This window comes from Python bivittatus, unplaced genomic scaffold (genome assembly GCF_059951505.1).
Source record: "Python bivittatus isolate LINGU-HERP-01145 unplaced genomic scaffold, Pbiv_v1 ctg000330_np1212, whole genome shotgun sequence".
NCBI classification, from domain to species: domain Eukaryota; kingdom Metazoa; phylum Chordata; class Lepidosauria; order Squamata; family Pythonidae; genus Python; species Python bivittatus.
The window spans coordinates 49,807,465-49,820,266 of record NW_028277058.1 but is presented as its reverse complement, the minus strand read 5'-3'; the positions used below and the strand labels follow the sequence as shown (position 1 = coordinate 49,820,266).

The following is a 12,802-nucleotide window of genomic DNA, read 5'->3' as shown; positions in this document are numbered from 1 at the left end:
CATATACATGGAGCTTCTTTGTATATTAAATGGTAAGGCAGAAGATCAACGACCTTGATATTGGCAGAACCAATCTTCAATTGTCAAAGTATTTAAACCTTTATCACCCACACTAGATGCTAAAATAAGAAGAGTTGACCATAACAGCCAACTGTAGATGGGATGATATATGTAGCTTGGCTGTATCTATATCTACTGATCCAAATGCATGTATCTCATTTTAATGTGTCCTACTCTCAATCCAATGCTAATGTACATATATACAAAATATTTTGATTTGGCATTTTTATACTAATATAATACTGCTTTATATCCCAGAGCCTCAGTGCCACAGCAGAGCTCCTTCTGGCCCTGGCCCTGAGCAGAATCATCAGATGGTTACATCAAACACCTTTTTCATTTCCCAGAACTTCCCTGAGCAGCACTATTATAGGAAACATTGTAGAAAATGGATGGAATCAAATATATCTTTGCAATTAATTTCCTGCAAAGTGTCTGTCCCCAAAATGCAAATAACAGCTCAAAGCAGAGATAGTTGTGAACATTACAACAGAGGGGGGGAAAGATCAAACTTCTCCTTGCTATTTGCTCTTTCCTGATAATTATGAGCTACCTCTCCAGCATCAACCAATGCATCTCCTTTCATGTTCATATCTGTGCATGTGAATGCCAGTTAGTTTGGCTTTGAAATGATGGCAGCTAGATTTACCTGCCTGATCCTGGATGGAACATGGCTTGGAGTGTTCCCAGTTACTTGCTGCTGCTGCCACCCACAACCAGTTGGAGAGCCCACAAGAACCAGTGGCTGAAAGAGTTTATCCCACCATCCCACCTTGGCCATCTCAGACTTGAAGCTGACCCTAAATAGATAAGTTATTTTCCAATTCAGAAAGCAAAGCTGATCATTTCTTGGAACTAAGTTAAATCTGTTTTCCAATTTTACTCAAGATTATCAACAGAATGACCTTCTATTTATTTTACTAGACTTGGCTCTTGACTGTTGCTAGCTAAAAACTACCATGTGGTGCTTTCACTTGCTCTTACACCTTTCTCACTTGCGTTGTCTATGTTAGTTGCTGCATGTTTCTTTGGCTTATTCACCTGTTCTGTCCTGTCCATTCATTAACGCCATCCACATTTCTCACTAGCTGCCACAATCCGAGGAGGTAACAACCTACGCTGTATTTTGTGAACATTGACTCTTTTTCTTACGTGGATTGCTGTGTCGTATATTAGATTACTTTGTAGCTAAACCATACATCCAGATGATAATGCAGCACTGACTAAGCAAAGTAGCATGGGAAAGACACAGATAACATAATTCTGGATGTATTTGAGTTGTGTTGTGTTGTTATGTCATGGAATAGTATTTCAGAGCATGGCTCATGGGCTGAAGGTCCCCTGTTTGAATTGTGGCTTAATTACAGATTCTTTGGATGGATCTGGCTGCAATCTTGCACTCACTTACCTAGGAGAAAGTCCACTGAACTTTATGGCACTTATTTCTGCCTAGACATGCGGATAATTATGCAGCTGTAGTGCTTCACATTGAAGTAGCTGTTACGATTATACACCCGATGTCCATGAGGGGATTTTAGCATTAGAAAAGATTCCCTTTGAATACTGAAATAGCAGGAACATAATTTGTTTGAGACAATATAGAGGAAGCATTGTCAGTATTTCAAAATTATTAATATGTATATAGACCATGTACTGCATTATGATGGCCATGTACATTTTAAGTTATTGAATATCCAAGCTACAACCTATTAATAATGCCCACGGAGCTAATGTTTAGAAAGGCTAGCATAAGATTAATCTGTGGAATTGGATACCATAACACGTTGTGATAAATACAACAGTGAAATTAGACAGTCATGGAGGATAGCGCTATCTACAGCTATTAAGGATAATAGCAACACATTATTCTCAACAGAGGCAGTGTTCCTCTCCATATGGTTGCTCTGATAGGTGACTGGATAATGCAGTTGCTCTCATGCCATTCAGGGCTTTCCATAGGTATTTAGTTGGCTTTTATGCTAACCTTTGCATTCATCTAATAAGGCTTTTAAGTCCTATATGGTGAAATGGATGAGTTTCACCACCCATTTTCTTGTCTTGAGTTTACTAAACTCTTGAGTTTCTTTTCTTTTCTTGAGTTTACTAAAAGAGCTGTAGCCCTAGACAAATGGGTTTCTCTGCTTCTGAGAATGTATAGCCATAGCTATATCGTCTCTCTCTCTCTCTCTCTCTCTATCTCTATCTCATTTGTGATGCCTTTGTTCATTTCATACAACTCACCTTTATTTCTTCCAACCTATTGATTATCAAGCTACACCTTCTTCCATGTAAGCCCATGTCCCTTGCTGAATATATCCCTTGTGTTCAGCTCCAGCCCCAGCCCATTTTGGACATGATCCCAGAGTGTTCCTTGTATAAGTTTAAATGTTTATGTATGTAAGCACATTTCCAATTTATTATGTCTGGGTAGGTGGGCCACATGCTTTAGCTATATCTCTAGCTATGCCAAGTTAACTGGATATGAAGAGGTGCAACCCCATCTTAAATTTTCTTTATGATTTTACCTGCCTTGAATATGTGAAGGCATTATTGGCAAAGCACGTCTCAACTTCATACCTGTATGTCATATTTCTCTTGTCTAGATATTATTTTCAGTGCACACTTTTCAATGTGCTTTCCTGCTATTTAATACAAAGGGTTTGTGCTTCTCCTGCCAACAACACTTCCTCCAGCTAATCTGCTGCTCTTTTTCTATCTGGTAGCTCTTTGCCTCTCGAGCTCAAAGTCTCTTGCTTATGACAACAGTGGCTATGCCTGTCTTCAGCAAAAAGAATGAAACGGTACGCATCATGTTCTTGGGCAACCTCCACTTGGAGCAGTAGGATGGCTTGCAAAATTTAAACTTTGTTTGTTAGGAAGATGACCTTGACAGAGATATGTAAGTTCCGTTCAAGGGTAATGAGGGGTAAAATATGTTTTAAGTTCACAACAGTCAGATAATTTTCAGAAGTTTTAGCTTTCCTATGGAGTGGATTTCTTGGTCTGGTCTACCTAGTGGGGCTGACAGAGCTTTAACAGATCTCCTGGCATTATTGTATTTCTGAAATGGATGGGTTTTACTACTTCTTAAAAGACTATATATTCATTCATCACCTAGAGTGCCATGGCAGGTGGGTGGCCATATAAATACAGTATGTTAAATAAATAAAAAAGTTTTAAAGAGTATATTTAAAAAATAAGTCAAGATGGACAAGCTGTAGCCTGCATTTTCTGTGTGGCCCCAACCCCCATTTTTATGTTCCCTAGAGTTTCTGAAATCTTGCCAACAAAATTTGGTAGCAAAAGTACTAAAGAATGGTGTGCAATTATCTACCAATGTATGTGTAGGATATAGCTTTTTTGGTAAAAAAAAACCCCAGAATTAAAAAAATAATAATTTAAGAAAATAACATTTCAAAACTAGTGAAGGAACTATTTTCTTTCTTGGGCAAATTAAGAAAAGGAATGCCATCTCCTTCTCCGTACTCTTTCAAAATTATTATAGCATTTATTATCTCTTTTTATTAGCATCTACATTATAGCTTAATGAATGGAATAGTTAACCCATTTCTGTTCCTTTTTTATCACCCCATCTGAATATTTTGTCATGCTGCTCAGTAAAAATGATGAAAACCTACATAGAGACAAAATGATGATATTGATTTCAATACATGGAGAGAGTGATAATATGTTCCCAGTTTTCATTTTCTATTTTTCAGAGGTCACATGGCATCCTTCTGGGTGTAGTAGGCTCTGATGTTCCACTGAGAGAGCTCCTCAAGTTAGCCCCACGATACAAAGTAAGAACCAAGATAATGAGATTTATCTGCTCTTGGAAAGTACAACAGTCCTAAAGGAAATCTTCATTCCACTGTAATGGCAGAGAACTTATTCAGTCACTGCAGTGCTGTAAGAAGAAGAGATGGCCACTAGTTCAGAATGAAGAAGCTCACATTCCCAACATGCCTATGGGGTACATTGATGCCTGTGAAACTCTGGGTTAATACTGCTTTCTTTCAGAGGAAATTCCCACCACCATGTGAGCACAACTAAGAAAGCATGTTCCTCATGCTTCACTATAAAGCAGTGTTTCTCAACCTTGGCAACTTTAAGAGGTGTGGACTTCAACTCCCAGCATGCTGGCTGGGGAATGCTGGGAGTTGAAGTCCACACCTCTTAAAGTTGCCAAGGTTGAGAAACACTGCTATAAAGGTTTGGTGCTCCTCTGAGGAATCTTCAAAACATGGCATAAGGGCCAGCATTGTGTTCAGGCTGGTCCCACACTTTGATGTCTTGATCTGAGGACTCCTCAGAGCAAGGCATTGTGGAGGAGAGCTGCTCCAGGTTGGTGGTAGATAGGGTGTAGACCTAAAAATGAGTCTCTCTGAATATGCTGCTTGAGGTATAGGTTTCACTCTCTCATGAGCAAGCTGGCTGTATTCAGTTCAAGGGGGGAAATATTCATGTAGCAAATGTGGAAGAAACCCTTGCAGAGAGCCACTGCCAATTAGATACAACAGTGCTGGCTAGATTAACAAATATTCTGATTTATTGGCAGCTTCTTATATGCCTTAACTCTCTTGGTTCAGATTTTACTCTATGCCAAGATAGAAGAGCATCTGAGAGCCCCATACAGGCTGTTGTTTATTTCTTAAAGGAGGAGCAAGAAAATTAAAAAGATATTTTGAAGATGGGTTAATATATTACCAGAATGCAGACTTTATACAAAATGTTCAAACCACTTAGTGTCATTTCTCACTAAGAGAAATGATGATAGGAGTACTAGTCAATCAGTGCACAGTTTTGTGGGATGGGTTCTGTAACTTTCTCTTTTGCAAAAAAATTATAAAAAAAAAATCTAATTGTTTTAATACATTTATTTACAGCTGGGCATCCATGGATATGCCTTTCTAATTACTAACAATGGCTACATTCTGTCTCATCCTGACCTCCGGCCATTGGTAAGTACCTAAAGAAGCTCTAGATTTTCTGGGATCTCTTTTAGTTTCTGTCATTTTAGAACCTCCAGCTCATTGATATGCAGGTGGCACCAAGTGAGTCATGTTAGATGGTTGTCTTTTTCCTCATGGCAGTTCTTAACTGTTAGTTTTCTTTCCCAATGAATTAATGAAAGTGACAATATCTATTCAAACTCCTAAATGGCACCATTGAGGTATCAGATCAAAGGCCTATCAGGAACCTTTACATCCAGTGGACCCCATAGCACCAGCAAAAATATCACTGGTAATCCTGTGCCAATGGAATTGTCCTGGTCTATAGGGATTTTCTCTTCCTTATAACTTTCCTTACCTGGATGATTAAAATTTAATTGTATGTCACTTTGACTTAAAGAAAATGTCCCAGTACAAGGCTGCAAATGCAACCATCTAATTACGTTGGCTGGTTGAATATTCCATATTCTCCAAGTTTCCTTTTATTTGCATACTTACTCTGCTCAAAATGTAAGTAGTGTGAGAGATTTAAAGTTCTCCTCCAGAACTTTCTTCAGTCTTTACGTTTTCTCTTGATTTATATTTTCTTTGCTTTTATTACAAGCATACACTAAACATCCCCATTAAAAAAAGAAGCAAATAAATGCCAAGCTGGTTACATTACCTGTATACTTACAATGCTAAAATGTGTATCTGATTTAACACAGTAAAGTACATCCTGAATCATTTCTGTAGTATTGCTGTGCTTCTTATCACTGTTCATGGTTTCTGATTAGGGCTATTGGAAACATAATCTGTTCAAATAAAATATGCTAGGTCTGTATTTGTCAGAAAAAGTCTCCCCTCCCCTCCCTAGTGGTGCTATGAGGGCCAGCATTATTCTACTCTCTGTAATAGCAAAGTCTGGAAGATGTTGAAGACAACTTCCTCTTTGGGATTGGGTGACTGAAGCTGTTTCAGCTTGAATGAGGAACATATGAGATTTTTCCCCAGGGGGTAAGCTGGATGGAAAAGCACAACAACTGGCTGATCACCGCACTTTCCTTGTTCAACAATAATAATGCTTAGAACTTCTTTCAACAATAGACATAAAAACTGTGCAATCAGCTAGAAAAAATTGAGTGTTTCCTTGAGAGAAAAATATATCTTCCTGACTTGTCTGTCCTTTTTTCAATATTCTAGTACAAAGAAGGGAAAAAGCTGAAGCCCAAACCCAATTACAACAGTGTTGACCTTTCTGAAGTAGAATGGGAGGATGTAAATGAAACTGTAAGTGCCTAAATTGGGGGTGGGGGGAGTGGTGCACTTTCCTTTCCCTGGCCATTTTATCCAGGGAGTTCCTAGCAAATCACAGGAATATTGCCAAATAGTGTCTGTCTGTCTGTCTATTGACGATGCAAGACAAAGATGATGCAAATAATCAATGAAAGCTACAACAAAAATATACACATATAGAAGAACATCCTTGTGCCAATCAGGTTCAGCCAATTGTTCATACTTAGAAGTCTCCCCAGTTCTAGTTCAACACATTAGCCACTGCAGCTACCTCCCTGAATGAATATCATCAATTACATTCGTATAGCCCAACTTGTAGATTAACTAGCTAAACGCAAAGGAGAGAAATATCTATGTCGAAATTGTCACTGCATGCCAGTGTTCTCAAGCCAGCCAGAGATTCTAATGAAGACCTATTCCTTTCTGCAGTTACGAACAGCAATGATCAATGGAGAAACTGGTTATTTTTCCATAGATGTGAAGGTGCCTATGGATAAAGGAGTAAGTATTTACAAGTTTGCATTAAAATGTAGATAAAAACCGTAAAAGCAGCACAAAACCATGCAATTCAGAAAAGTAAACATTTCAAAATGTTAAAAGTGCTGAACTATCCCAAAATCCCTAAATCTCTAGTTTGTGGAAGGCAAAATATCTCAGCATTTTATGCCTTCTGCACCAACCAAAATTTGAGCACAAAGATTTAGGAATCTCTGGATCTCAAAATACATTGTTATATGGGCATAATTAGATTAGCTTCATTGGATACATGTCAATAGCAGGACAGTTAGGAGAGCAAAACCATAAAGGCTGTTTGGAAATATAAAGCTTGCTCATGTTTTGTTCCGTCTCCATCTCTAACAGGAACACAAAGTTTCCCTGGGAGGCAGAGAAAAGATGTAAAGAGGGCATAGCCATGATAGTCACAGTTACCATCAACAGGGGCTTGATTTATCAGTAGGTGATGCAGAAATACATAATCAACTAAAATCCAAGGGCAATCAACTGAAATCCAAGGGCAAATCAAGAATGAAAATGTATCCTAAAATTCTGGAGACAGGTTCTAACAGAACTTGTCTGGATGTGCATGTCAAGAGTTCAGGACAGGGGTGTCCATGGAGGGTCAAAAAAGTCAGTATGGATGCTGCAATTGTGCAATCAAAGCCCCACCCCTTTTTAGTACACGTTAAAAGGAGGGGCTTCAATATCCCCCTTTCTGTTCTCTGTACAATTGATATGTTTTGCTCCTTTCTATTAGTAGTTAGTCATCATGAAGTTCCCTAAATCAAATATTTCATCACTAAATGCCACATGACATTTATTGGCACCTCATTAGCTCTCCCTTACCTACCTTCAAGTTGGGGACTCTTTTGCCATTATCGGTCCTCAGGGCTTTCTGTCTCATTATGAACTGTGTTTTCAATTATTATTTTTTTTCCACCTGCATCTCTTAAACTGGAGACGCAGAAGCTTTCTTCAAGAGACTTGGAAAGTTTTCCGTGGAGTGTGTAACATGCACGCACTATGATTTCTTTGGTCAACTGCCACCTTCAGTTAAACAAATGTATAGAGTTTTTGAGACAATAGAAAATCCTCCACAGTCTGTGTAACCAGAAAGAAAAGTTGAAGAAATATATACCCCAACATGCCTCATAATATGTCAGTTCTCTTAAAAGTAGCATTGGTCTCTCTCTCGCCCCACTGGCTTTTCTTAACGTCTCCATGCTCTGCTTCTTTGACTCATCTGAATTCCACATCCTCTGTGGAATTGATTAGTTAAGTTTATTTTTCTCCCCTTTCCGGTCATGTTGAAAATTATTTCAAATGTTAGCAAAGCAGGGTTCCATGAAAGACATCTTATTCACTCCTGTGAATATTACCTCCCCTCCTGCCCCCCAGTACTTCAGACTGCTTGACATTTCTCTAATCTTGCAAACTTTCAGGCTATACAAAGGCAAACATACCTCTTTGGCTGCATTAATTAACATTAAGATTGGGTTTTCAAACAAACAAATAGATCAAATCCTCAGGGTGAAGGTAAATGCATGACATAGTTCACCTGTTCCCCTCTATGTTCAGACAAAAATGATACAGAAAAAGGAGAAACAGCAGAATGAGGAAATAAATCCATTGTGGCTTTCTTGGTGTTCTTTGGATCCAAAATGTTGACTTCATGGATATGTTCATGTAGTTTTCTTGGCAGCATTGCCACTGCCTTGCCCCAAGATTTTTTTTTTTTTCTTTTTCCCTTCAGTTTCCCACTCTGTTCTAGAGACCCTTGATTTCCTAGTGGTCTCCAATCCATGTCCCAGCTGGGCCTGATCCTGCTTAGCTTTTTTCCAGCTCAGCCAAGTTGGCTAGATGCTGACACCTGCTGTGACGTTGTGGTAGCTAGAGATCATAAAAAGAAATACATGTTAACAGCAATAGAAGAGCAAGAGGGCTTGAGACCTCTGGAGAGAATTGATGGGGGTTGTTCAAGCCAAGCTATTTCCCATCCAGCAGCATAAAAATGGGGAAGCCACCCAACATTATATGGCAACCCACATAGATTTCTTTTCCATTTGAGAACATTAGGCTGGCCATGCTTGGCTAATTAAATAAGCTAGCTAAGATATTTTTGAAATGCTCAGCTGGCAGCCAGCTCACATAACTGCCTCCAGCATTGATCTGTCTTTCTGAAGCATGAACAATTTTGCCTCAAATCCTTTGATGCTTGTTGTCATTGTACGAGATGGAATTTTCGGGACGTTGAGGATTGGTGTTTAACTAGCAAAAGGGAAGGGAAAAAGGGGTCCCAAGTGACTGCAGCCACAAGGACTGAGATTGAGATTGTTATCCTACTGCTTGTCACCTTCTCTGTCACACTTCCATCTCAAGCCTATCTGTCATTTCATGTAGCCCAGCTGCAGAGCATCGATCTGTGTGCCATGTTTCAAGGACGTTAAAACAGGGACAGAGCAGCCTCCCTTGAAAGCTATGGCCAGTCTCTTCTCCTTTCTAATTCCATCTGGTTCTCTGATAAGAAGTGCATTGCTCATTGAGTCATGTATCAAGGTGTACAATGAAACAATGTTGATACCGTACTACGTACCACAGATAATCCCACTTAGTAAGATTCCCTTGGTACCATGGGTGTGAATTCACAAAGTGGTCAGTGTGCTATGCAAGGATGTTTGACTATCAGTTGATGCAAGCAGAATGGAGACCCCCATCTCCATTCTGCTTGCATCCTTCCCATTTCCACCCACTGCACCCAATAATTTAAAAAAAACTCACCTTGGGGACAAATATGGAGTAGCCCACAGCAGAGGGCAATGCCATCACAGCCTCTTGTTAGGCAAGATGTATTTTCTTTCAAGGAAAGATTAAGCTAGTGTACCAGATCCATTATCCTAGGTTATTCATGTTCTCAGGCCCATAAGCAGTTTTGTACCACATAAGTTATTATTGTTGACTTTCAGACAATACCTTACTATTGAGTTGAGCAATCTCTGCAAATGGAGGGCAGCTGAAACATACAGATTATTATACACTGCTATATTATGAAAAAGTATGTAGCAGACAATTAAAGAGATGTTGCATTATGCATACTCACTACAAAAGACATGTATCTTAAGTAAGAGAAGACTATAAAAACAGATACTGTCTTAGTAGAAACTTCTTCAATTTTTTTCTCCATCACACACACAAGAGATTGCTTTTTGAACATTACAGCCTCTTCTGGTAAGTTTATGCATCACTTAAAACCCAGTTAACCATTACTTTTTTTCTTCTTCAGCCTATTCAGGTTTATCAACTTAATTAAAATTCATGCAATTAATTGATAAAGTCTGCTGTCCCCTGCACATTTACTTAGGACAGGTCCTACCAAACTCAGTATGTCTTAATTCCCAGTAGATATGTTATAATGTTACAATGTAAGGTTTCTTTAATTGGGAGGCTGCCCTAATCATGAGATTCTTAATATATCAGGACCTAGTTTCAGCACCCATCTGATGACATACAATAAAATTAGGCCTTTTTTTTTTTTTACATGCTAGCTTTGTAAGAAGGAGCAGGGCTCTCTTTAAGTGAGTCAACAGGTGTGTAGAACAAATACGTTTCAGCTCCAGTTGCATAATTCTCCCTCTCTGTGTATGTGTAAGATGTAGCCTTTCTCTGCCATTACAATATAACATTTTTTAATATATTTTTTTCCCTTTTCCCAGAAAAGGATTCTCTTCCTCACTAATGATTATTTCTTCACTGATATCAGCGGCACTCCATTTAGGTGAGTGAGCAGATTCTGCAGAGAGAAATCAAATTAAATGTCTTGCATTAGTACTTAGACAGCCTTAGGTAACAATAAGTTTATTCCACCTGGGATCCTGCAGAGCCAATTCAGCTCAGTTGGTCAAGCTTCATCAACCTGATGCTCTTCAAATATGTTGGAATTATAAGGTCCAAAATTCCCAGCTGGCATGGCCAAAGACCCTGTTGGTTGGGAATCTTGGGAGCTTGAATCCAATTATACCTGGATGGTACCAGGATGTCAAAAGAAATAAAGCAGCTATATTAGACTAGATGAACAAATGCTGTATTTTGCTGATTTCTTTCTATTGCACCCTCTTTAAAAAAAAAAAAAGCAACAAATGAGAGAGTAAAAGGAAGAAAGAATGAGAATGTGGTTTCTGGAGCATTGGAATAGGGCCAGTGTCTTTGTTTCCACTGTTTAGTCTTATTTGGTGGGATAGTGGTAAATATAGAAGAGTCACACCTCATAGTTATGTTCTCACAAAAGTTAACAATTAAAAAAATGAACTTTAGCATTCTTGCAGATATATTGGGCCTGCAAATGAGGATGTGCATTTAAAAAAAAAAAAAAAAAGCATGTTCATGCACTCTGAAAGGAAGAACAGCTCCTCCAACAGGCCAGTAAAGAGTAGGCCTTACAAAATGCTGACCAGCAAAAGGAGTAGAGTGGAAAATAATGGAATTGGATGAGGAAGGGAATTGAGGAAAAGGCCGTGGTTGGTTGTTAGAATACAAAAAGGAATAGTCTGCAAAGTTTTGTTGGAGGCCTCATTTCTTTACATAAGTCCTGTAGAGAAAAAGATGAATTAAGTTGGAGTTCTGCAGTTCATTCACTTGAATCTGCTTTTCCTACCTGTGGAAATAGAACCAAGTCCATCAAGAGAATTTCGAGATGCTGTAGATGTTGAGGGTCCAAAAAGCTCAATTGTTATTTGCGCCAATAGAAAGCCTGAATCTCCAAGTTTTCCGAATTCATGGAGGAGGAAAAAGGGAAGAATGGTGGGGTTCCAGATGCAGTTCAAAGTGCTGGTTATCACTTATAAAGCCCTTCATGTCACAGGCTGAGTTATTTGAGGGACTCCCTATCTCCCATGGTTTCTGCCCATCCAGTAAGATCAGGCAAAGTTGGTGCACTTCAGGTCCCTGCAATCAAACAATGCCAGCTATCAGGACCTAGGAAGCACGCCTTCTCTGTCGCAGCATCTGCCCTCTGGGATGATATCTCCCCCAGAAATTTGCCTAACTCCCTCTCTAATGTCATTCCAGAGACCATTAAAAACACAGTTGTTCTTCCAGGGCTTTAGATAGGGTGGCTGTGGTGCCCTATTAGTGTTTTGTTATGTGGAATATTGTTTTCTGGATGCTCTAGTTCCTTTTTATTGTTTTTCTGTTTTAAATTGTAAGCTGCTCAGAGTCATTCTGGATTTGGTCGGCCTCCAAATTGAACAAACAAATCTATGTCCTTAAATCTCTGACTCCTAAACCTGACACGTATGGACTACAACTCTCAAAATTGCAAAGGCTGTGCTGGCTGGGAATTCTGTGATTTCAGGGTTAATGCATCTGGATAATGCCACACTGATGAAGGCTGAGATAGACCTTTATAACATTCTGTTTTATTTTTTTATCGTTCCACCCCCTCCCCAACTCACAGCTTGGGAATTGTTCTATCACGAGGATATGGTGAATATATCCTACTTGGGGACACTTCAGTGGAAGAAGGTTGGTTGTGTGACACAGTTTCGTGAAACTCTTGTATGGGAAAGGTTCGAGAAAACTTTCTTGTACCCTAACTAGGCTTTAATAGGTTCTCTCCATCTCTCTTTAAGTATTTGTTTCCTAATGTGGTAGACTCAAAGTAGAAGTCTATTATTAAAATATCTGAACTCAGCTTCCTATATACTTGAAGAGGGAGAACAAAAGTATTAATAAAATTTTAAAAATGAAAATATGGGGAGCATACACATTTATCACCACTGAAACCCAAGTATTTCTTGGAAAGGCCCCCAGTATCCTGAGGATCTGTCAGAACAGTATTTATAAAGCTTTTTCAGTTCCTTTTTCTGAACGTTGTGTATCATATCATCCAGCCCTAATGTCAGTAATCTTTTCTGCAAAATGGGCATGCCAAGGTCTGTGGAATCAAAGAGTTGGATTCGTTTACCACTTTTAACTTATTTTGTCTATGAGAAAAAGTACAAGATGCCTCTAATCCCTTTCTA

At 38.9% G+C, this 12,802-nt stretch overlaps 1 protein-coding gene across 1 annotated transcript in view; it reads left to right on the top strand.

Moving 5' to 3' along the window:
• The window catches only part of CACNA2D4 (calcium voltage-gated channel auxiliary subunit alpha2delta 4), a 147,006-nt gene that overhangs the window by 31,008 nt on the left and 103,196 nt on the right, over positions 1-12,802 (top strand). The window contains exons 14-21 of the mRNA XM_088141244.1: positions 1,149-1,166; positions 2,784-2,861; positions 3,780-3,860; positions 4,947-5,021; positions 6,195-6,281; positions 6,717-6,788; positions 10,496-10,557; positions 12,235-12,302. Coding sequence (XP_087997370.1) covers positions 1,149-1,166; positions 2,784-2,861; positions 3,780-3,860; positions 4,947-5,021; positions 6,195-6,281; positions 6,717-6,788; positions 10,496-10,557; positions 12,235-12,302 — 541 coding nt within the window. The remainder of the gene's footprint in view (positions 1-1,148; positions 1,167-2,783; positions 2,862-3,779; positions 3,861-4,946; positions 5,022-6,194; positions 6,282-6,716; positions 6,789-10,495; positions 10,558-12,234; positions 12,303-12,802) is intronic.